The sequence below is a fragment of the Chlorocebus sabaeus genome, chromosome 12 (assembly GCF_047675955.1).
Source record: "Chlorocebus sabaeus isolate Y175 chromosome 12, mChlSab1.0.hap1, whole genome shotgun sequence".
Classification (NCBI taxonomy): domain Eukaryota; kingdom Metazoa; phylum Chordata; class Mammalia; order Primates; family Cercopithecidae; genus Chlorocebus; species Chlorocebus sabaeus.
This window is the reverse complement of record NC_132915.1, coordinates 102,717,549-102,739,699: the sequence shown is the minus strand read 5'-3', so window position 1 is coordinate 102,739,699 and position 22,151 is coordinate 102,717,549. Positions and strand designations below refer to the sequence as shown.

The 22,151-nt window shown below is 42.9% G+C and overlaps 1 protein-coding gene across 7 annotated transcripts in view; it reads right to left on the bottom strand.

The window, feature by feature from the left end:
- The window catches only part of GARNL3 (GTPase activating Rap/RanGAP domain like 3), a 174,961-nt gene that overhangs the window by 61,387 nt on the left and 91,423 nt on the right, over positions 1–22,151 (bottom strand). For all 7 annotated transcript variants that reach the window (XM_037994107.2, XM_037994110.2, XM_037994105.2 and 4 more), the window contains 7 exons: positions 18,828–18,892; positions 16,110–16,173; positions 11,740–11,766; positions 4,034–4,109; positions 3,270–3,368; positions 1,025–1,128; positions 59–167 (listed from right to left, as the gene is read on the bottom strand). In XM_037994107.2, coding sequence (XP_037850035.1) covers positions 59–167; positions 1,025–1,128; positions 3,270–3,368; positions 4,034–4,109; positions 11,740–11,766; positions 16,110–16,173; positions 18,828–18,892 — 544 coding nt within the window. The remainder of the gene's footprint in view (positions 1–58; positions 168–1,024; positions 1,129–3,269; positions 3,369–4,033; positions 4,110–11,739; positions 11,767–16,109; positions 16,174–18,827; positions 18,893–22,151) is intronic.

The window sequence follows — 22,151 nt, the reverse complement described above, 5'->3', positions numbered from 1 at the left end:
TCCAATGAGGCTGAACCACAGCTTGCCACACTGGAGCATTTACAAAGGCCTAGGATACGTGTAAAGTGGGAACGGATCATGGAAGGCTTAAAGGCAGGAGAAGATTCCTCTCCTTCTTGGAACACAATGGTGACGATATCGTTTCCGATGTGGCGTTTCCTTTCCACCTGTAGTAAGCATAAATAACATCACTGAGAAAGACTCTCAAACATGGCACATTCACAGAGTCAAAAAACCATAACCCAACATAACAAACCACAGCCACTATGACAGAGCCCTGAACTTCAGATATCTTTGACTTCAGGCCTCCCATGTTTTGCCAGCCTAGGCCCTTGCTCTCCAGCTGATCTCCTCTGTTCCTATCTCAGTGGCCAAGCTCTGGGGTGGGTCAGGAGTGTCTTAGATAGAGGTTTTTCCCAGCCTGGTACAGCCCATGTAGACACTCAGTGTTAACTTCCTGCAGTGACCTGAAAACAATACTTGTCAACCATGACACAGGATCCACTTATGATATGTCCTCGATAGTCTCATTTTGACAAGACACAAGGCACACTGAGAGAAGGCATAGAGAAGAGGTAACATCTATACAAAATAGTCTCTCAAGAGTCCATGTTGGATAGAAGAATGTTTGAATCAAAGATATTTTAAAAAAGAGAGACAAAAAAGAGTCTATGAAACTGCACTCGCACACATACAAATACCTATACATGTTTACACATAAACACGCACGCACATTATTATCTCTGATCCCTTATTTCTCTAAGGTGATAGCACCAGTGAGAACAGCTCTTCCTAACATTTGTTGAAAGTTCCAATACAGACCGCCAAAAGCATCCCTAAATTGGCGGCTGCAGTTCAGCTCATATGTCAACTGGCATAGCCTCTAATTCTATGGAACACCCCTAAATTGGCAGCTGCAGTTCAGCTCATATGTTAACCGGCATAGCCTCTAATTCTATGGAATCATAACGGTGCCCTCTCTACATTCACATCACTATTTGATGGTTTGTATGTTCACATGTACCTGCTGCTTGTTCTCTTTGGAATATGGCAACATGGTGGAAACATGAAACATGATCTCATGCCCTTGGTACACAGTATAAACTGAATGTATCCCTGTGGTATCATCTGCAAAATATAAACATGCATTCAGTGAGCACAGAGGATTCGAGCCAAAAGGAAAGCATTTTCATTTGCAGGCTAGGGAAATACTGTACACAGGACATTCTCAAAGATCATTCGGATTATCCACCCGCACGGAAGCAACAACCCTCCACTTGATGCAGCCCCTACATGGAAAGGCCTCTTCCTCTCTTCCTAAGCTCACTTGCTGTCTGATTCACGCCTTGCCTCAGAATGGAGGAGGTCATAAGAAGTCCAGGCTAAAGAGCAGAGTATTGAGCTTCCTTGCCTTGCAGTTGCTGTGAGAGGTACAGGATGAAATTAACACAAGATGACACAAACAATTACGTCCATAAACCAAAAGGAAGTGGTATTTGTGACAGAATTGTTTGTGATTAAAAGCAAAGGCTTTACAATTAGGCCGACTTGGATTCAATTTGTCATTGGCTATGTGGCTTTTGACAAGTTACCTCACTTCTCTCTGAGCCTCAGTTCCTTAATTTGAAAATGAGGACAAAAGTTGTATCTAACTCCTAGGGATATTGGGGAGACTCAATGAGATTATATTTGCAAAGTGCTTAGCAGAATGCCTGGCTGTATCAAGGGATCAGTGGATGGTTGTAATGACCATAACAGAGAGGCTGAGGGTTGGTAGTGGGGGTATGAGTGGCAGGCATTGAAGAATTCACCGTGTGCACTCTACGTGTGTTCGAGTGAAGCTGGAGCCTGACAACTGGGGCCCAATCCTCCATCCCTGCATCTGTCAGTTAGGGCACACTTAGCTCTCCCAAATTCAGAATCCGTGATGCCATGCTGGGCTGGTGGGAAGATGAAGCTCCCAGAGGGTGAGGGTACCTGGACTCAAAGCCTATCACTACTAGGCCAAAAGGGCCTCACACCCACTGCCTGACTTACCTCAAAGACTGACTGTGAAGATCAAATAAAGCAAAAAAAAAAAAAAAAAAAAAAAAAGAAAAAAGAAACAAAGGGAAAAGCTAGCAAGGCTACACAAAAATGAGATGGGGAAAGAACTTCCAAATTTAAGCTTGTAATCTTACCTACCTTCCCCCACTCAGGCTCCCATCCTCAAAATGCTTCCTTTCAGGTGTTTCTAATCTCACTGCCGGTGTCAGCCCCACCCAGCTACCCAGGGCAGAAACCCTGAAGTGTCTTCAAGTACTGTCTCCTTTTTCATCCTCCACTTGCTAATTCTACCATGAAAATGGCTCTTGAATTAATCCCCCGTCTCCCTTCTGACCTGTAGCCCTCTCCCACGGCAACCCTATCTCTTGTTTGGACTGTTGCCACAGCCTCTGAGAGCAGGTTTCTCCTCTGCCTCCCCTGTCTGCTCAAAGGTACAGATCTAATCTCACCACTCCCCTACTTGAAACCCCTTAACGACAGAGAATAAAAGGCAGACTTATTAATATAACCTCAAAACTCCCTTCAGGGTCATGCCCTCTCTCCTACTCCAGGCCGTATTGCATCATTCTCGGTGCCTCATTCCCTCCAGCCATAAACAAATTCTCTTAGTTTCTAGAACACAACATGTTCTTTTCTGTCTCAAGGTCTTCACAGATGTTCTCTCTGCTTGGAATTCTCTTCTCCCCTTGAGACCCTCCAAGTACTCCAACTTGCCCCTCCCTCTGGTCACAAAAAGGCTCAGAGAAGCCTTCCCTAATCCCCCAGATTAGGCAAAATGCCCTATAGCACTCTGTACTTTTTCTTCTTAGTTGTCTTCTGTACTTAGTGCTAAACCATTTGATAATTATCTGCATAACATCTGCTGGATGTGCCCCAGACTGCAAGCTCCTAGAAAGGAAGACCCTATGTTGGTTTATCCACTTTTATATCCCCAGAGCCCAGCAGAGTCCTGGCACACAGACGGTGCTGAGCAGTAATATTCACGGGCAGACCAGGACTTCTGACACTGTCCAGGGCTGTGAGGGCTTATTTAGTTTTACGAAGCTCAGTGGAAGTGCCAAAGAGGTCCATGACTCCATGTTGAACAGGGTGTGGCACTCACCTCCCTCCAGTCTTCTCTCATCCATCCCTTCCCCCATCTCTGGTATAAGTTCAGACACGGGTCAGGCTAACTTACAAAAATTATACAAATTACAACAGAATAGATCAAGAGGCAGGCTTACTTTTGGTATCCAGACCGCCACGGTAGCCCGTCCAGCCCTTTAGAGTGATTGTGTCACCCAGAAGATTTAAAAATTTTTGAAAAGCTTCGCTTCCAATTTCTGCAGGAAGAGGTAGAGTATGAGGAAAGTATGGGCATCAACAAATCCTCATTTTCTAACTATGCACTGGAATCGCTGGAAAATTAACCAGGCTCTGCCAATTCATCCGTGGTAAACAGTATGGGGAAGTCACATTTCCTTCTTCCTGAGGACCATGAGGAAGTCCCACAATTCCCAGGACTCCAAGGAAAGGCAAACTGCAGAATCAGATGAACCCAGCTTACTACTGCCAGCCTGGGACCACAGGTGCTTACTATTGCAAAACAAAAATGTTATGACTGCTTGCATTCAGAATAAGCAGGTATTTAACAAGAAAACTGTTAAATATTAGGAAGATGACGCCATCTTATAATTCTTCCTCTCATCAAAATCACAGAAAAACCTTCCACTGCTCTTGGGTCTGTGCGGAACCAAATTCTCCAAATCCCACCTGCTCTTCTGTCTCTCCAGTGCGAACAGTGACTGGGTACAAACGAGCTGGTCAATAAATATTTGCCAAATGAATGAAACTGGGCAACAACCTCCCTACAAAATTCACGTTGAAATTGTGTGAAACTATCTCCTCGTATTAAAGACTCCAACTCAACAGACAAGCTCCAACTGGCAAGAATGCAACAGGGCAGGACAGGGTCTCTGGTGGCAGAGAGCGGGAGGAGATCACTCACCATTGCTGAACATCTCATCATCAGTGAGCTGCCCATCTTTGGCAAAAAGAACCCCAAACTTGAAATTCACAGAGCCCTTAGGATAATAACAAAAGGTGTTACAGTTAATTTTATCATCACAGCATAAATAGCTCTGAGACGTGTTGTTCGTGACTTAGCACAATGGCAGTCACCAGGATGGACAGTCAGGGGATCCCTTCCTCCCATCCACCTGGGTTTTGACCAATGTTAACAGCAATCATTCCTTCATTTTTACAGGTATTTATAGCTTATAGATGAGACTGTATGCCTTTATGAATTAGTTCGTTTGTAATTTCATTACTAACGGCATCTCTAGGATACCAGTTCTGTTCTGTGGCAAAACAGGGTTCCAACAAATGGCCACAGGAACCCATAGGCCTGGCACTGTCTTCCATTCAACCCCTGAGCAACAGTTCAAATCCCAGTCAGTGAAGAAGAGTTCATTGTAATTCAAAGCTTAACATCATTTCAGGCTGATATATTGTGGACTCTTTTAGAAACAGAAATGAAAATTATAGGCAATTTATACTAAAAGCTCATTTTCCCCAATTCCTAAAGATACTCAATCTGAAGAAGTCACAAAACAGATGTGCAAAAAAAAAAAAAAAAAAAAAAGCAAGCCCAAGCCAAAAGCAAGCAGTAGCTGGTACAAATGTGCAATCTACCACCTCCAACTTTAAACTGAATTAATTCTGATCTGGTGGAAATGATAAATAGCAGCTTCCACAGGGAAGGGAGGAAGACAGAGGAACAGGGTCAGGGAGTGGTAAACAGGGGCTCAATCATATATATATATATATATTTTTTTTTTTTGAGACGGAGTCTGGCTCTGTTGCCCAGGTTGGAGTGCAGTGGCCGGATCTCAGCTCACTGCAAGCTCCGCCTCCCGGGTTTATGCCATTCTCTTGCCTCAGCCTCCCGAGTAGCTGGGACTATAGGCGCCGCCACCACGCCCGGCTAGTTTTTTGTATTTTTTAGTAGAGAGGGGGTTTCACCGGGTTAGCCAGGATGGTCTCGATCTCCTGACCTCGTGATCCGCCCGTCTCGGCCTTCCAAAGTGTTGGGATTACAGGCTTGAGCCACCGCGCCCGGCCCTCAATCATATTTTTAATGTTTTGGGTTTTTTTTCCCTTAAATTGGGTAGTTTTTTTTTTTTTTTTTTTCTTTTTTTGAGATGGAGTCTCGCTCTGGGTGCAGTGGTGTGATCTCGGCTCACTGCAACCTCCACCTCCCTGGTTCAAGCTATTCCCCTGCCTCAGCCTCCCGAGTAGCTGGCATTACAAGCGTATGCCACCATGCCCGGCCGGTAGTGGTTTTATAGGTCTTCATTATGTTATTCTCTATACTTTTTTTTGTACGCCTGAAGTATTTCATAATAAACACAAAATAAAATGTTGGAAGAGAATCAACCTCTACAAGATTGGTTGACCCACCACTAGATGGAGAAATTCTTGGTGGTCAATTAAGGGTAGACAAGGGACAAAGATATTTAAAGCACACTGGCCAACGGGTCAGAGATAGGAAGTCAAGGCGATGGCCAGGATTCAGGATAGCTGGATCTAGGAGTATTAAGAATCTGAAAATCCAAGTTCTTTTTCTTTTTTTTTTTTTTGAGACAGTCTCACTTTGTCGCCCACGCTGGAGTGCAATGGTGCGATCTCGGCTCATTGCAAGCTCCGCCTCCCGGGTTCACGCCATTCTCCTGCCTCAGCCTCTGGAGTAGCTGGGACTCCAGGTGCCTGCCACCACGCCTGGCTAATTTTTTGTATTTTTAGTAGAAGCGGGGTTTCACCATATTAGCTGGGATGGTCTCGATCTCCTGACCTTGTGATCCACCCGCCTTGGCCTCCTAAAGTGCTGGGATTACAGGCATAAGCCACCGTGCCTGGCTGAAAATCCAAGTTCTAAGGCTGTGCATCCAAACATTTTTCTGTCCCCAAAACACCTGAGATGCATACTCATCACTAACAGTGGTTTTCTATACAGGAAGAGAGAGGACACTCCCAAACTGACCCCTCCACCTGGAACTCTTCCACAGTTCTAGGGATGACCGGCTCTCTCCCATCATGCAGGTTTCAGCTCAAGTGTCAATTTCCAGATCAGCCTTTCCTGATCTCCCCATATAAAGTCACCCTCCTTCCTGCTGTTATTCTCCATCAGAGCACCTTGTTTATTCTCCTCGAAGCACTATTTACACTCTGTAAATCTTCTATTGAACTTGCGTATCTGTCTGTTTCTGCCACTAGAACCTGAGTCCTGTGCAGGAGAAATCATACACTGTTTCCTTTCCATTGAATCCCCAGTGTTGACCACAGTACATTGGAAAATATTAATAAATATTCATGACATAAGGGACTGTATGCATAATAAATGAGAAAAGAGATAAACTTTGTCAGAAACAACTTATTTTTCATACGATGTCTCCAAATGATCGCTGCTTCCTTACAAACTAGCTTTTGATTAATTTCTTAGAACGTTTTCAGGGACCTCTATTCACTTTAGGGTTTTATAGCTTGTCACTTTTCTTTCTCTGTTTTGGAAGTGATGACAGCAAGCACATGTCGCAAGGGTCCCTTAAAAAGCTCCTACAGTAATTTGGGGTCTGACATATGACCCTCTTAGAATAATAGTGCAGGAACTACAGTAGTGGTTCTCTAACTTGACTAGGCATCAGAATCACCTGAAGGGCTTGTCACAATAAAGATTGCTGGGTTCCACCCCAGGAGTTTTCAATTCAGGAGGTTTGGGATAGGGCCTGATAATTTGCATTTCTAACAAGTTCCCAGGTGATGCTGATACTGCTGGCCAAGGGGCCCCACGCTGAGAACCACTAGACTAGAGAAAAAACCGAGGCTGTCAGGAGGCCCAGGATCAGGTCCAGCTGAGCTGACAGCTAGCAAGTCAGAGCAGAAGGACTAGGTCAACGACCATAACTATGAACCATAAACTGACAGTCTGCTAAAACCAGAAAGGACCCTACAGTCCACTGAGTCCATGCTCTTATTTTAAGACAGGACAGGGAAGTTCAGGGAAGACAGGGACTTGCGCATGGCTGGAACTAAGTGAACAGTAAGACCAGAGCTGGAACTTGGGTCTTCCGACTTTTGATCCGGCATTCTTTCCAATATCATGGCATAATCTTCTCTGAAAAGTTTTGAGTGAAACTGAGATGTACAAGCAGAGCTGGGGCCTACTACCACCTGATCACTGGCCAATGCTTTTACAAGCTTTTATAGGGTTGCTCTGAGACTGGCACCATGCTGCCACATCCCTGCTGAGGACCTCTTCTGCTTCAGGGGGAGACTCCAGAAAGACTGGTGTTGCAAAGTCTTGTCAAGTCTTCATCACAAGTTATTAGGGTCAGACAACAGCAAAGTCTGTAAGGCATCAAGGGTTGCATGATGGGGGTCTTTCTAGTACCTGTGCACCCAATGGTGTAGGATCTTCAAGGTAGGGAGATCACGTGTCCAAGTTTGCCAAGACAGCCCTGACTTTTATCTGTTTTATCTGTCGTCCTGATGTTGTTAATAATTACTCTCAAAGGGTCCCAGTTTAAATTATAAATTATATGAATTCCTCCTGCTTCAGGTGGAGGAGATTCCAGAAAGACTGGAAGTACTTGTTAAGTACTTGAACCTACTTTTAGAGCCTCATTTAGGTAATATGGTGTCCAGGACTTCCCAAATTATGTCCATGACTAAAAGTTTTCACCTATCTCCAGAAATCAAGGTATGGCTCTTTATAATGAGTTATTTCATATTTTAGGAGGGGACAGTTTGATTGGGGCAAGTGGACTGTCACAGATAATATTTTAACCAGCTATTCAGAGCTCTTAAGGTCTCAAGGCCAGACCCGGGTCCCTGGAGGAAGGTGCTGCTGGAGGGAATCCACAGGCACTGGGTTTTCTCAGGATGTAAGTCTTGCTCAAACATTCAACATACAGATAAGGTCACATCTGTCATTCCTACTTGGATGGAATTTAAATATTCTAAGTTCTAAATTTTACAAGACAGAACTCAACCTGATTACAAACAAACATGCAGTCACATTCTTGGCAATCAGTAGTATGCTATGAACTATAGTTCTTCTGAGAAAAACAAACTATGAGGGGAAACTAAAGTCCCAATGGTTCCAGAAGAATTTTTTGGAACTGAGAAATGATGGCCTTATTCAAAATGAGACACCCCTGGTTCCTTGTTACTCTTGTTTAGGCAACGTCTCCGTATTTCTAGGGTTCCACATGTTCCTACACATCGCTCCTCTCTCCACGTGTATTACAGCCTGGGATGCCGTGTTCTCTCATGAGGGTGCCTCTCTATGTAGCAAACAAAACATGGGTTTCAGGACACTGACATCATCTTACCAAAGTGCTAACCTTTCAGGAGCCTCACTAGTATTCTTTATTGGATTCCCTGCCCATCTTTGCAGCTAATAGTTTACCACTAGAATAGGCTGGAATTGGGATAAATGCTCCCAACTTATACCAGTTGAGAAGCAGCAGGATTAAATAGAGTGCCTCGCCACACAGCTCTCAGAGAAGCTCTGGAGGATCATGGCCATTGTTCACACTTCAAGATGTCATGACAAGTGACTAGTGTTGCCTCAAGCTAATATCCCCTTAGTAAGGAAATAAAATTGAGAAATAAAGAGATCAACTTATTTTTCAAAACTTGGGAGTTTCAAAAAAAGCAGAGGAGGATGCAATGAACAGTGAACAGGCGTTCTTTCAGGGGCTGGAAGTGGTGAGGGCAGGGCAGGGGGAGCGTTCACATTTCCTATCGGTACACATATTCGTTCACATATTCCTATTGTTTGTTTGTTACAACAAGCATGTGCATGCACTCAGTGGGTGCTCAATAAATATCTGTAGATTAATGAACAGAGTAATTTTGACATATAAAAGCTATATATAATCCCAATTTTATATAAAATGTAACAAACATATATACCAAAATGTTAATAGCAGTCGTCTTTGTGACTGCAGGTGATTTTTTCCTTTTATCTTTTGTGTATTTCTTTATTTTTAAAATTTTTACCAGAAATGTGATTATTCGTACTTTTTGCCTTTTACAAATTACACATGAAATCCATAAATTCTCCTGCAACAAGCATGAACCTAAGATGGACAAAATATGGATAAAAATGTAGTCAGGCATGGTGGTATAAGCCTGTAGTTCCAGCTACTCAGGAGGCTGAGGCAGAGTTGGAAGGAATTGGAAGTCAGCCTGGGCAATATAGCGAGACCCTCTCTTAAAAATAAAAAAAGCAGAAATCTCCCTTTGTCTGCTTTCTGCTGCATCCCACCCCAGTTCCACTATCCTGCTCAAAAGTAACTCCCACCAACAATTTGGGGGTGCATCCTTTCAGCCCCTTCTTTGTATTTACATCTACATGTTCAAGAATCAGCTGAGGTGTCGCTGCCTCAGAGAAACCTTCTCTGTTCAATGTAAAAAACCTACCCCTTACCGCACACCCCACCACTGTGCATTACTTTCTTCACAGCTCTTGGGGTTACTGGTCTTACCATGTTTCTGTTTGTTTGTTTACTTGTGTAGCTTGTCTTACCCCACCAGACTGTGAGCTCCGTGAAGAAGAGACCTTGTCTTGCTCATTGATGTATCCCCAATGCCTCAAACAGTACATGGTACATGCATGGTAGGCGCTCAATAAGTATGTGTTCAATGAATGAATGAGTGAGTATACATACAAATATCTGTTTATAAAAACATAATTGGGATTCTATGTAAATAATCTCCCATAAGTTGCTTTTTTCAGTAAATACTATGTGGTGGAAATCTTTCCATGCCAGTAAGTAAAGGTCTATGTCTTGGTCTATTTGGGCTGCTATAACAAAATACCATAGACTAGGTGGCTTAAAAACAACAGAAATTTATTTCTCACAGTTCTGGAGGCTGGGAGGTCCAAGATCAAGGCAGTAGCAGATTCAGTGTCTGGGGCGGGACCTATTCTGGGTTCACAGATGGCACCTTTTTGCTACATACCCACAAGGTGAAAGGGCGAACAAGCTCCCTTGTTTATAAGGGCACTAATCCCATTCATAAGGGCTCCCTGCTCGTGACCTAATCACTTCCCAAGGCCCCACCTTCTAATACCACCACATCGGTAGTCAGGCTTTAACATACGAATTTTGAGGGGGACACAAGCATTCACACCATGGCACTCTATCTCACTCTTTTTTGTGAGGGTGCATAGTGTATTATATATTAGTAAGTATATTTATGGGTTTTTGATATGTTTTGATACAGGCATGCAACGTGTAATAATCACATCATGGGGAATGGGGTATCCATCCTCTCAAGCATTTATCCTTTGTGTTACTACCTTATTTTTTCTAATGGCATCATAATATTTCATAATGTATTCATTCAATCAATCAATCAATCACTTGTTCAACCAACAAATGTTTACTCTATACCTTCTATTTTTACTGTTCTAGGATCTTGGAACACAAAATTAAAGAAGTCTCTGCTCTCATGGTGCTTTTATTCTCATGGGGGAGACAGATAATAAGCACACAAATGAAAATACCAGCATTAAGAAAAAACAAAGGGGCTAAGGGTGAGAGGAAGGAGTACTGTTCTACACAGAGTGGTCAGGGAAGGTCTCTCTGAGCAGAGGTCCTGATTGAGTGAGGACATCTGGGGGACAAGCATCCCCAGCAGTGGGAACTGTAGGCTCTTTCTGAGGAGATGGAAGAATATGGAATTCAGTATGGTTAGTGTTTTTCAGTAAACACTGGAGCTGACGACTGGAGACGTAGAGGGGCCAGATCATGCAGGCTCCAGCAGGCCAAGGTCAGGATCTGGGGCTTCCCTTTGAACAGGACAGGAAGCCTTTAGAGTTTTGAGCAGAGAGATGACCTGATTCTACATGTTTCAATAGGACAATTGGCTACTATCTGGAAACCAGAAGAGAGGGGGAGAGTGGAAGCCAGGAGAAGAGTTAGGAGACTCTGCAGGGCCCAGGCAAGAGAGGATGAGGTGGTATCCCCACACCAGAGTGGTTGTGGTAGAAGTGTTGAGAAGTGTTTGGATTAGGGATATTTTATGAAGAGATGTCACCAGGACGTGCTGATAGCTTAGATATAGGATAAGAGAGAAAGACATGGATTAAGGATTTTTCCAAGTTTGGCCTAAGCAACAAGACAAAAGATATTGCTATTTACTGAGAGGGATAAGATACATAAACCATAATTTATTTACTCCATTGCCTATTAATAATATTTTAGATATTTCCCTATGTTAGTTACATACTTAGAAAATCCAATATATTTATATTTTTAATGGGGGCAACAGGGAATGGCAACATGCAAATAAATTCAGCATTTTGTATATTAAGAGTATCCTAATAAAGCACAAATACCCTACTTTAATGAAAATTAAAAACTCATTACTCACCCTGATCATAAGCTTAACACAGTAAATGTTTCCAAGCAGATTTAAGTAGTTTGATTGTTTTCATAGCTTTATAGCTAGATGCATAGAAAATTCTGAAATATACCTTAAAAATACATGCCAGTAAGGTCTTTCCATGCAATGTGTACCACTGTGCAAATCTACAGGGAGGTTTGGCTGAAAGCAGAGTCTGGGTTCACAGTGAAAGGAGAAGTATATTTACAAACACGGAGGCAGAGCAGGTGCAAATATTTCCATAGAAATACTCACCTCTTGTTCTTCAAGAACCAGCAAGTCCTGTCAAATAAAGTTTTAAAAGTTACATCCAGGCATGACAGTAATTATTTCATTTTGACTTGCTGTGAAAGCCAAGCTTCGGTTTTCTCACACTGACATTTTGAAAATAATATTAAAAGTTGGTTATAAGAGCTTTGGGCGGGGGGGAACCAACAACTACAACAAAGGTAGGTGCCAAGAGTCTTGGATCTTTTTCCCCTGTAATACCATCTCGTAAGAGCAGCATGGAGCAGTAAACCTAAACAATCCTTTGAATCCCTGCTGTCGTATTCTTAACTGTGTGTGGGCACAAGTCATTTAATCTATTTGGGTCTCTGCTTCCTTCTCCATGGTCCAAGGATAACATCGGTCTTAAACCCTGTGAAGATCACTGTCAGTGTGTGTAGAGGACCTGGTACACAACAGAGATTTAATCAACCTTAAATTACTTTCCTTTTCATTCTCAGTTGCCCCATATAAAAGTTTGTAAACTTACTACAGGCAAGTCCCATCTTTTCCAGAACTTCTGAAAAAGTAGATTCTGGTTGATAAGCGGACACCAAAGCCAAGGCTCTGACAGGGACCCTGTGGCTGAGCGGAGGGGGAAGGAATGGCCCAGGTGAGTCATGGGGACAGTGCAGAGGCAACGAGGGTCAGGATGGAGGCAGGGAGGCTGGAGGGACCCTCACCCTCCTTCTGGCCCAAGACTCTCTGGGGAAGAGCTGTGTCAACTGGAGATGTGGCAATTCTGAAAGAACTGTAAGAGGCACACAAACCTCCATTTTATTTAACAGAAAGCCTCTTTCATTCAGAACTCAGCCATCTTTATTATTTTATTCTTTTTTTGTTTTTTTAAAGAGACAGGGTCTGGCTCTGTCCCCCAGGCTGGAGCACAGTGGTGCGACCTTGGCTCATTGAGGCCTTGACCTTCCGAGCTCAAGCAATCCCCCCACCTCAGCTTCCCAAGTAGCTGGGACTATGGGCGTGTACTATCATACCCAGCTATTTTTTTGTATTATTTGTAGAGATGGGGTTCCACTATATTGCCCAGACTGGTCTCCAACTCCTGGGCTCAAGTGATCCTCCTGCCTCAGCCTCCCAAAGTGCTGGGATTAGAAGCGTAAGCCACCACGCCTGGCTGTATTATTTCTGAATTCTGGGAAAAAATAAAATTATGTTATACATTTTTTACATTGGGACTTTATGTTTGCATGTCACTATATATGTCATTACAAAATTCTCTCTTTCCATGATCTTTCTCAGCACCTTGTGGTTTTAATTAATTTTTTTATTTTTAGTTTTTATGGGTACATCAGTAGGTATATATCTCTATCTATCTATCTATCTATCTATCTATCTATCTATCTATCTCTATGGGGGGTGCAGTTTAATTGTTCTTGAATCACAGATGGAGGAATTGGATCTCCAGTTAAGGTCATGTGGCCTGTGTCAGCTCTGAATCTCATGCCCAGTCCTTTTAACACCCAGGCTAGTGCTCCTTCCATGCTAACTGTGGTGAATAAGAAAAGGGTTACACCTCTGAGCTTCTCAATTGCCACTAGCCCTGCAAGCATTAGGACTGGGATGTTTTGCAACCAGTCCCTGGCCTGGTAATACAGGCTGCTCCTCAGTGGGCTAGGCTGAAGGAATCAGAGCCTTGCAACAGGAGTTCCGGTTGAGCTCAGGGCTAGAGTCTCAACACTCAGCTGTAGAGGCAGGAGGGATGTCACAGGCTGTCAGGTTACATTTATGTTGCAGTTTCTTTATTTTGGATTACGTTTGTTCAGAAGCGAATAGTCTTGCAATTTGCCCTGGTTTGCCAATGTCCCACTTAACATGATTCAGATTTTAAAAATATTCTTGTTCCTGAATTTGTGAGCATTGGAAGTCCCCTTTTTGCTGCTTTCTAGTGTGTAATTTTAGCCCAGAAGGTATAATTTTGGCCAGTAATGGTGTTTCTTAATACAGTCCTACTGGCATTGCTTTTGATGTATGCATGATTCTAATCATTAGTTTGAGGCTGACACTGATTTTTTTCATATATATGGGATTTGGGAGAGTGATTTTACATACACTTTTTAAACCTAGAAATGTTTTAAAAATCAAATTTAGTTCTACCGGTTTTTATAAAATACCTGGTCATTTAGGAAACATATCACAACTACTAGGAAACAAACTTGATGGGTAGGAGTGGGAAGAAACACACAGATACTCTGATTTCTCTATCCATTTAAAGCTAGCTTAATCACACATTGCTTCTGGATTTTGGTCAAGGAAAATGTCACTACAGTATAGCAGCCAGAAACAGACAAATAACATTTAAAAACAGCACCAGCCACCTTCCCTCTTTGTGGAAAGATGCCTTCTTTATAACACAATTGGTTTACTTTCTGTTTACTCTCTGGCTCCTACCATTTTTAAGAACTCTTTCCTCTCTACCTAAAGCCTGTTGCTCAACTGTTCCTAAGAGAAATCTACAGAAATGTGATGATAGCCTTCACCCTGCATCTCTGAGCCTCACACACATGTGCAAATTCACACACACATGCACACTCACACACACAGAGGACAAGGGGAAAGTTCACAAATGGTTTCTTTTGTTAAGGGGAAAAGAGCCAAAACACAAATATAGGAAAGCATAAAAGTACCTTTTGTTTGGTAAAAACAGGCACAGAGTTGTGATATAAATAGGCAGAATGCTGCTATATCTTTTTTTTTTTTTCTTTTCCTCTTCTAGAGAAATCAGACAGGGATGACTGAGCAGAGATGAGCTCTGCTGAGGGAACTGGCTCAGTAGCAAGAGGCAGAAAGAAGTGTCACAGAGCTGGCTCTGTGGGTTTGGGGGCTCAGTGTCTGGGAAGCAGAGTTGGTGTGGGGGATCAGACCAAGGCTTAAAGAAGGATTAGGAATAATAACCTGTGTGAGTGAAGTCATAAGAGCACACGGGTACTCACATATTTATAATTCTAGTTTGTTTTAAAATTTGCTATAAAGTATCACTTGTAATAAACCTGGATGGCTTAAAGTCGCTTACAGTTTAACCTAACATACCCATTTTTGCCTGAGTTCTGTCTGAGGTTGAGGCTGGGTGTAAATACTATTTTAAAAATTACATCAAAACAAAAGATATGGGAATTCACAACTCTCTATATTTGGGGTAAGCCGAGAGTCAATAACCTTATTTTAAAAGCTAACCGTATTTTAAAGATATGCAAGCAAAAATCGTTCATGTTCCAATCAATCCTCCTCTTACTATTTACCTAAAAGCAAATTTGAACATGATGCTTCCTGCTTAAAGGTTCTACTGGCTCCCTGCTGCCTCCTGGATAGAATTCTAGCCTGCCTCTCCAGCCTTTTCCCTTGTCACCCATCCCTGGCGTACCCAACTACTTCAATCTCAGCTTCACACACGACGGGCACACTATTAGTGACGGCTGTGTTTGTAAGATTCAAAGCTAAATTGGTTATAACTACAAGACAAAAGTTTCATTGACATTATTCTGATAAACCATCACCTAAATTATGACTAAATTTTTTTCACTCCCAAGGCAGACTGTTTTCCCTTAACAGTAAGATCTAAGAAAACAGGGATGGCTTTCTGGATACCTTTTATCCTTGATGGTACCCAGTACAGTCTACTACATGAGTAAGAGCTCAATCAACCATGTTTTGATTTATTAATTTTTAAAAAAATCTCTTTAATATTCCCTAACATTCCGGGCTGGGCGTGGTGGCTCACAGCCTGTAATCCCAGCACTTTGAGAGCCTGAGGTGGGTGGATCACCCGAGGTCAGGAGTTTGAGACCAGCCTGGCCAACATGGTGAAACTCTGTCCCTACTAAATTAGCTGGGCATGGAGGTGGGCACTTGTAATCCCAGCTACTTGAGAGGCTGAGGCAGGAGAATCATTTGAACCCGGGAGGTGGAAGTTGCGGTGAGCCGAGATCGCATCACTGCACTCCAGCCTGGGCCACAGAGCGAAACCCTGTCTCAAATTTAAAAAAAAATTTCTTTAACATTCCACACAATTCTATATTACTCACTAAAAAGGGTGGCTTTTAAGCCAATAAGATTTTTCTGAATGTACACCCTATTGGTCCGTGGACCGAGGACAACTCTGCGGTTCTCAGGAGTGGCTATGCATCAGAATCACTTGAGGAACTTCTGAAAAACAGATACCCAGGCCCTACCCTACACCCATCAAATCAGAACCTTAGGTGTGAGGTTCTACCATGATGAGTTTTTTAAGTTGCACAGGTGATTTCGCTTTGTATCCTAGGCTAAGGATTACTGATGACCTGTCAGCTCTATTCTAACACTGTAATCAATTTTGTATCATTATGAAGTATAAAATTTTCTGTTACCTTTTGTATTTCAGGATGAAAAATTTCCCTGGGGCCTTTCTCAAATTTGTCCAGATTCATGGCACTGAAATAGAATGGACAGGATGAGCTGCAGCATGCTGGAAACTTAAATAATATAGAGCAAGACTTGGTTCTTCAGAGAAGCTAAAAAGTAGCCTCTAGAAAAATCACAGCTGTTTTCCCTAAAGGACCTGACACTCACTCAGAAGATACAAATCAACAAATGAGTGATCAATGAACAAACAGATGAAAGTAACCAACACCACATGTACTTGACTTATATAACTGGCTCCTAGTGACACTCATAAGAGAAGGAGAGAGAAATCAGGAACATCTGTTTCAGGTAACCTTGGCTACTCTTCCAGATTCTTATTTTTATTTACTAAAAGTGATGAATGTAATTAAGGTTTAACTGAAATTTCTATGCCACATAGGGCAAAAGACCATCCTTAACAAGACTTTTTACAATGTTTTACTTTGGACAAGCAACGTAAATTCCCTTGAACCTAAGTTCCTATAGAGGTAAAACAAGGAGATTGAAATAGATGATCTCTAGAGTTCCTTTCAGCTAATATTCCAATATTTATAAGTGAAAATTAAAAATAATAACGAACTTCTAGAGTACTTACAACACACCAGACGCTGTGATAAATGCTTTTCATGAATTGTCTCATTTAGTTCTTATGAGGCAAGTAATATTTTAGCCCCATTTTAAAGATGAGGAAATTGAAACTCAGAAGTTAAATAACAGGATAAAAATCTGGTAAAGTGCAGAGCCAGGACTTGAATCCAGGCTTATATGACTCTATAGTATTTATACTTTAATTTCCTTTTAAGTTTTCGCGTTCTCATTCTTGTAACAAAAGAAGATAAAATCTTTTCTTCTGCTGGCAGCAACTATAGAATGTGTAGTTTGTCGTATCTTTAAAATCTTGCTGTACCTTGCTCTGGCTAGGAGGGTGTACTGAAAAGCTAAGCCTTGCTCATACAACTAAATGAAATTGTAACAAAATGAAAGGCCTAGTTTTTAAACAGAGAAGAAAGGAGCTAGAGTAAACTTCTTTTTAGAAAAAAGAATTCACAGAAATCTTAAACCGGTATAATTTAAGGTATTACTCTCCAAGCAAATTAAGATTTATAGTTTCTTGAAAGCAGCAGGATATTTCTGTGCTCAGGAAAAATGTTAGCCTCTTGGTGGAGAGGCTTAACTCAGGCTTTAGCACTGCTTAGAAGAAAAATCAGAAGGCACAGAGCAGACAGGAAGAGGTCTGCAATCTGGAGACCAAATTAAGCTTGAAAGTCGGATATAACGTTTTTCACTTCTTAATCTTGGTTCCTTTTTTTTTTTTTTTCTTTTAGAGATGGAGTCTCACTCTGTCACCCAGGTGGGAGTGCAATGGAGTAGTCTCGGCTCACTGCAACCTCCACCTCCTGGGTTCAAGCAATTCTCTCACTTCAGCCTCCCCAGTAGCTGAGACTACAGGTGTGTACCACCCCACCTGGCTAACTTTTTGTATTTTAGTAGAGACAGGTTTCATTATGTTGGTCAGGCTGGTCTCGAACTCCTGACCTCATGATCCACCTGCCTCGGCCTCCCAAAGTGCTGGGATTACAGGCGTGTGCCACCGAGCCCGGCCTTCGTGCCTTTTAATCAGCCAGATGCAATCCCCAACAGATACAGTCAAGTTTGTTGCTGTAAGAGCCATTTTGGTAAGGATGAGTTGTAGCTATTACATGTCACCTGGGAACACTGGAAACACATCTACCACCAGGTAGCTGCAGATGAATAGAGAGGAAATCACCAGGGCTATGAGGTAAGCTTTGTTCTTCACACAATAGGGCATTAGTGGTTAAACAGCCCAAGCTCTGGAGTCACAGGACTCCAGCTCTTGATTTACCAGCTCTGAGCTCTTCGTCAGATCCCTTCACCTCTCTGAGGCTCCAATTCCTGATAAGTGGAGTGGAGATAATAATAGATCTACTGTGTGGAGCTAGTTTAAAGATTGACTCAGAGAACATTCATAAAGCATTCAGCACAGTGCCTGACAAACAGAAGCTACCATTACTATGATGTAACATCTTAGCTGGTAACAAAGCAACAGGCTGGATCCAAGTGGTGGCAATCCCTAGGGGAGGCTGCCACCTAAGCATGGGAGAGAGATGAGAGGGAGGTGGGAGGGTGGGGGCACAAGAGGCGGCTGAGCAGGCAGCAGCCAGATGTTCCATCCATTTAACGTTCTGTCTGGCGAAGAATAAGTACATTCTTTGCTGACATCTGGGTTTCTATTTCAAGGTGGAAAAAATGGAAGGAAAAATATTACTTGATTATCTTTCTAAAACTAAAGTATCTGAGTGTGTGCAAGAAAAAAGAAGCTGGCAACTAATGTAGTATGGAGAGATGTCTAAGAGCAATGCTCAAAATCAGTTGGACCGGGACTCAGGCCTTGGTTCCACTACACACTTGCTTTGTGATCTTGGCTTTCTCTCTCTGAACCTCTATTTCCTCATCTATAAAATGGGCACAGTGACAGCACCTGCCCTGCAGGGTTGCTGTGATGATGACATGAGGTGATGCATGTCATGCCAAGTGCTTAGCAAAACGTCTCACACAGTCAAGGCTCAAGACAATGGAAAGTTAACATCAGAATGATTACAGGAAAAAACAGTGTATAAACGGCTCCAAATCCATGCATAGGCTTTCTACCCATTAGAACTCACCTTAAGATGGACTTCACAGAAAGAGTTTTTGTGGGACTGTAGGGAAGGCATATTTTCTGGGTACCCTGGAAAAGTCCACACATCAAATCAGTGACAAGTTCTACAACTTCCTTCTCCAAAAGAGCCCCTCTGGTCATTCAAAAGAAACCCATGCCCAGTCTTTCTCCTTTCTCCTCAAGGGGCATATATATGAATAAACACATTCTATGACTGAAAACAATCTTGCTCAGGTTTGATAGCGACTTCCAGGCTGTCTCCACCCCAACGTGTGTGGATTTCAGCATGGCCTTCAACATACAGGTCTTCAGTGTCTTAGGTATTATGGAGAGCACCTGAGCCATCTGAACCAGATGAGAAGGGAATTTGTTTTTCGTTTTTTTTTTTTTTTTTTTTTTTTGAGACAGAGTCTGGCTCTGTCACTTAGGCTGGAGTGCAGTGGTGCGCTCTCCGCTCACTGTAACCTCCGCCTCCTGGGTTCAAGTGATTCTCCTGCCTCAGCCTCCCAAGTAGCTGGGATTACAGGCATGCGCCACCACACCCGGCTAATTTTTAGTAGAGACGGGGTTTTGCCATGTTGGCCAGGCTGGTCTCAAACTCCTGACCTCAGGTGATCTGCCTGTCTCAGCCTCCCAATGTGCTGGAATTACAGGCATGAGCCACTGTGCCCGGCTGGGAATTCGGTCTGTAAGCCAAGCATCAAATAAGCCTCAAAGACCATAAGACAACAGTCTCCACATGTTCAATGGGACCCAAAAATAATGTCTCCCAGTCAAAAACTTTTGGAACTAGAAATCCCCTGAATCTTTCAGAGAGGTTTTCATAATGCATGCTTTTATATTTATCTGTGTTTTCTTATTTAAAGTCTCTTTTCTCCTAAATGAGTACCAACTATGACTCATTCATAGGAATACTCAATGAATATATTTTGGCTAAAAAGGGAAAGAAGAATTGCCTAACTGATTCAGTCTCACATCCACACCACCCGGAACAGATGAGTGCTATTCTCTTCCTAATCGTCTAAGAAGAGGTGACATAGATTTAGAATCCACAAAGGTTTCACACTACACAGCTAGCAAACGGGATTATCATATACTGTACATTTAAAACTTTCTTCCTGATTTTGACTAGTAATAAAATTGTCATCACAAATGGCTAGAGGAGGGTAAGAACGTTTCTTTTAGGGAACAGGCAAAGAAATGTGATTTTTCTTGTGCTATTGGGATATACCTGCCAATTCATCTGTCCAAGCTCTGAACAATAGCAAGGGAGAGAAGTTCTTTGAACTTTCCAAGCCCATGGTCTCTTTGCATAAACAAAACTTTTATGCCTACACCCTTGGAGGCCTGCTACTCTCACCCCTCTCCAGGCCAGGGAGGAGGATGTCTTTGGAGCTGAGGATGAGAAGCTGCACTAGAGAGAGCCCTTCTTATGGGTTCTCCATTAGCCACGGAAACTGGGCTGAGCTTTTCTTTTTGTAGTTTGTGTTACAGAGATTAAATTTCTTTCCAATATTATAGAGGAATATTAAGATAGAAATGCATGTCTTCTGATTCTACAGATCCTTCCCATTGAAACCCGAGTTCTTCTGGGGCTTTGCTTTTTAACTGGCCCCAGCCTACACTGCATCCCCTGTCTAGGAGATTGTCTTGAATCTGCCCCTCTAGCTCAGATCCTACGTTGTCTACCTTTTCTTCTTACCCAACACATCAAAGGCAGTTTTATTTTTATTTATTTTTTTGTAGTAGGCAGGGTCTCACTATGTTGCCCAGGCTGGTCTCAAACTCCTGGTCCCATGTAATCCTTCTGCTTTGACCTCCCAAAGTGCTGGAATTATAGGCATGAGCCACCATGCCCAGCCCAAAGGCAGTTTTAAAGAGAAGCCAAGGGCAGCTCAGGGGAAATGTGTGGCACAGCAGAGGGCTCCAGTGCTGTACTGGGTGGGTGACAGTGACACCTTCGTGACCTGCCTACATGGGTGTGAAACCCAAGGCTCCTGGGATTGTGGGTTTGTGTTTTTCTTCACCACAAACTGGTAAAACTCTTCCTTATCTCCTCCCTTTTGTAGCTTCCAGAGTCAATGTTCAAGAAAAATGGTTCTGTGTTCAGTGGAAATACCAAATGCTCAGGTAGAGTCAAGTGCATGTAGATATCAGGCAACACCCAGTGAGCACAGTCAGGATGCAGAAGTGCACGTCAAAGATTACCCTGCGTAACAGGTGTGTGTGTGCAGGTGTGTGTCTACATGGACGATGTCTAGAAGCTTGTTGCAGTGATTATCTCTGAGTAGTTGAATTCTTTTCACTTGCTATATTGTTTGGATAGAATTTTTACAATAAGTACAAATCATTTTTCATATTTTATGTGTGAGCCATTTCTGTGTATTTAGAAAAAACACAGTAGAGATATGCAAGACTGCATAGAGTTATATGTTTAGCTAGTTGTTTTCTCCTTCCTCCCTCCCTCTCCCTCTTTCTTTCCTTCCTTCCTTCCTTCTTTCCTTCCCTTCTTCCCTTCTTCTCTGTCTTTCCTTCCTTCCTTCTTTTCTTTTCTCTTCCTTTTGATTTCTCAGTTCCTCCCTCCCTTCGGCACTTCCATCAACGGCTGGGAACCCTCTCGCTGTCTTTGACACATAACTGAAGGCCAAGGGAAGAGGTGTTGGGTGAAGGCACTGGCACTTCTCATCATGCCCTACCCCTATGCTGCCTTCACAGCAGTCCTGGGGTTTAAATTCCACCTCCTTGACTTCTCTAATACCAGGTACGAGTAACCCTTGTTTGTCTCGCATTTGTTGCTACTTCTACCTGGAACACTCCCTGATTCCCCTTCTACTCATCAAATGACTGGTTTCCTTCCATCCTTCAGGCTTCTGTTTGCTGGGCGCCACCTCAGGAGGCATCCCCTAAACTGTCTCATCTAAGCAGGGCTCCTGCAGCATGCTCTGTCATTCTCTGTCTTCAGCGTGCTTATCACAACTTATAACGTCATACAGACAGTATCTTTGGAAATTAAAATAAGCAAATGTTCCCCCTGTATTTGTCTCATTCTGTCTCCCCTCACACATGGCAGTCATCTCGGTGAGGATGTGATTGCTACTTCCTGGAGGAAGAAAATAGACATTGAGAAAGTCCACTCCAGGAAGGTGGAAGAAGGGGGAAACCCACCCTCTCCTGCCTTGAAGGAAGGGAGGGAGAGGGAGGGCGAAGGAGGGGTGGAAGGGAGGAAGGATCGGGGGAAGGAAGGAGAGAAGGATGGAAGGAAGGAAGGCCGGCCAAGAGGTGGATGCCAGGGTCCTTGATGCCCCCATGCCAAGGACAGGCTTTGAAG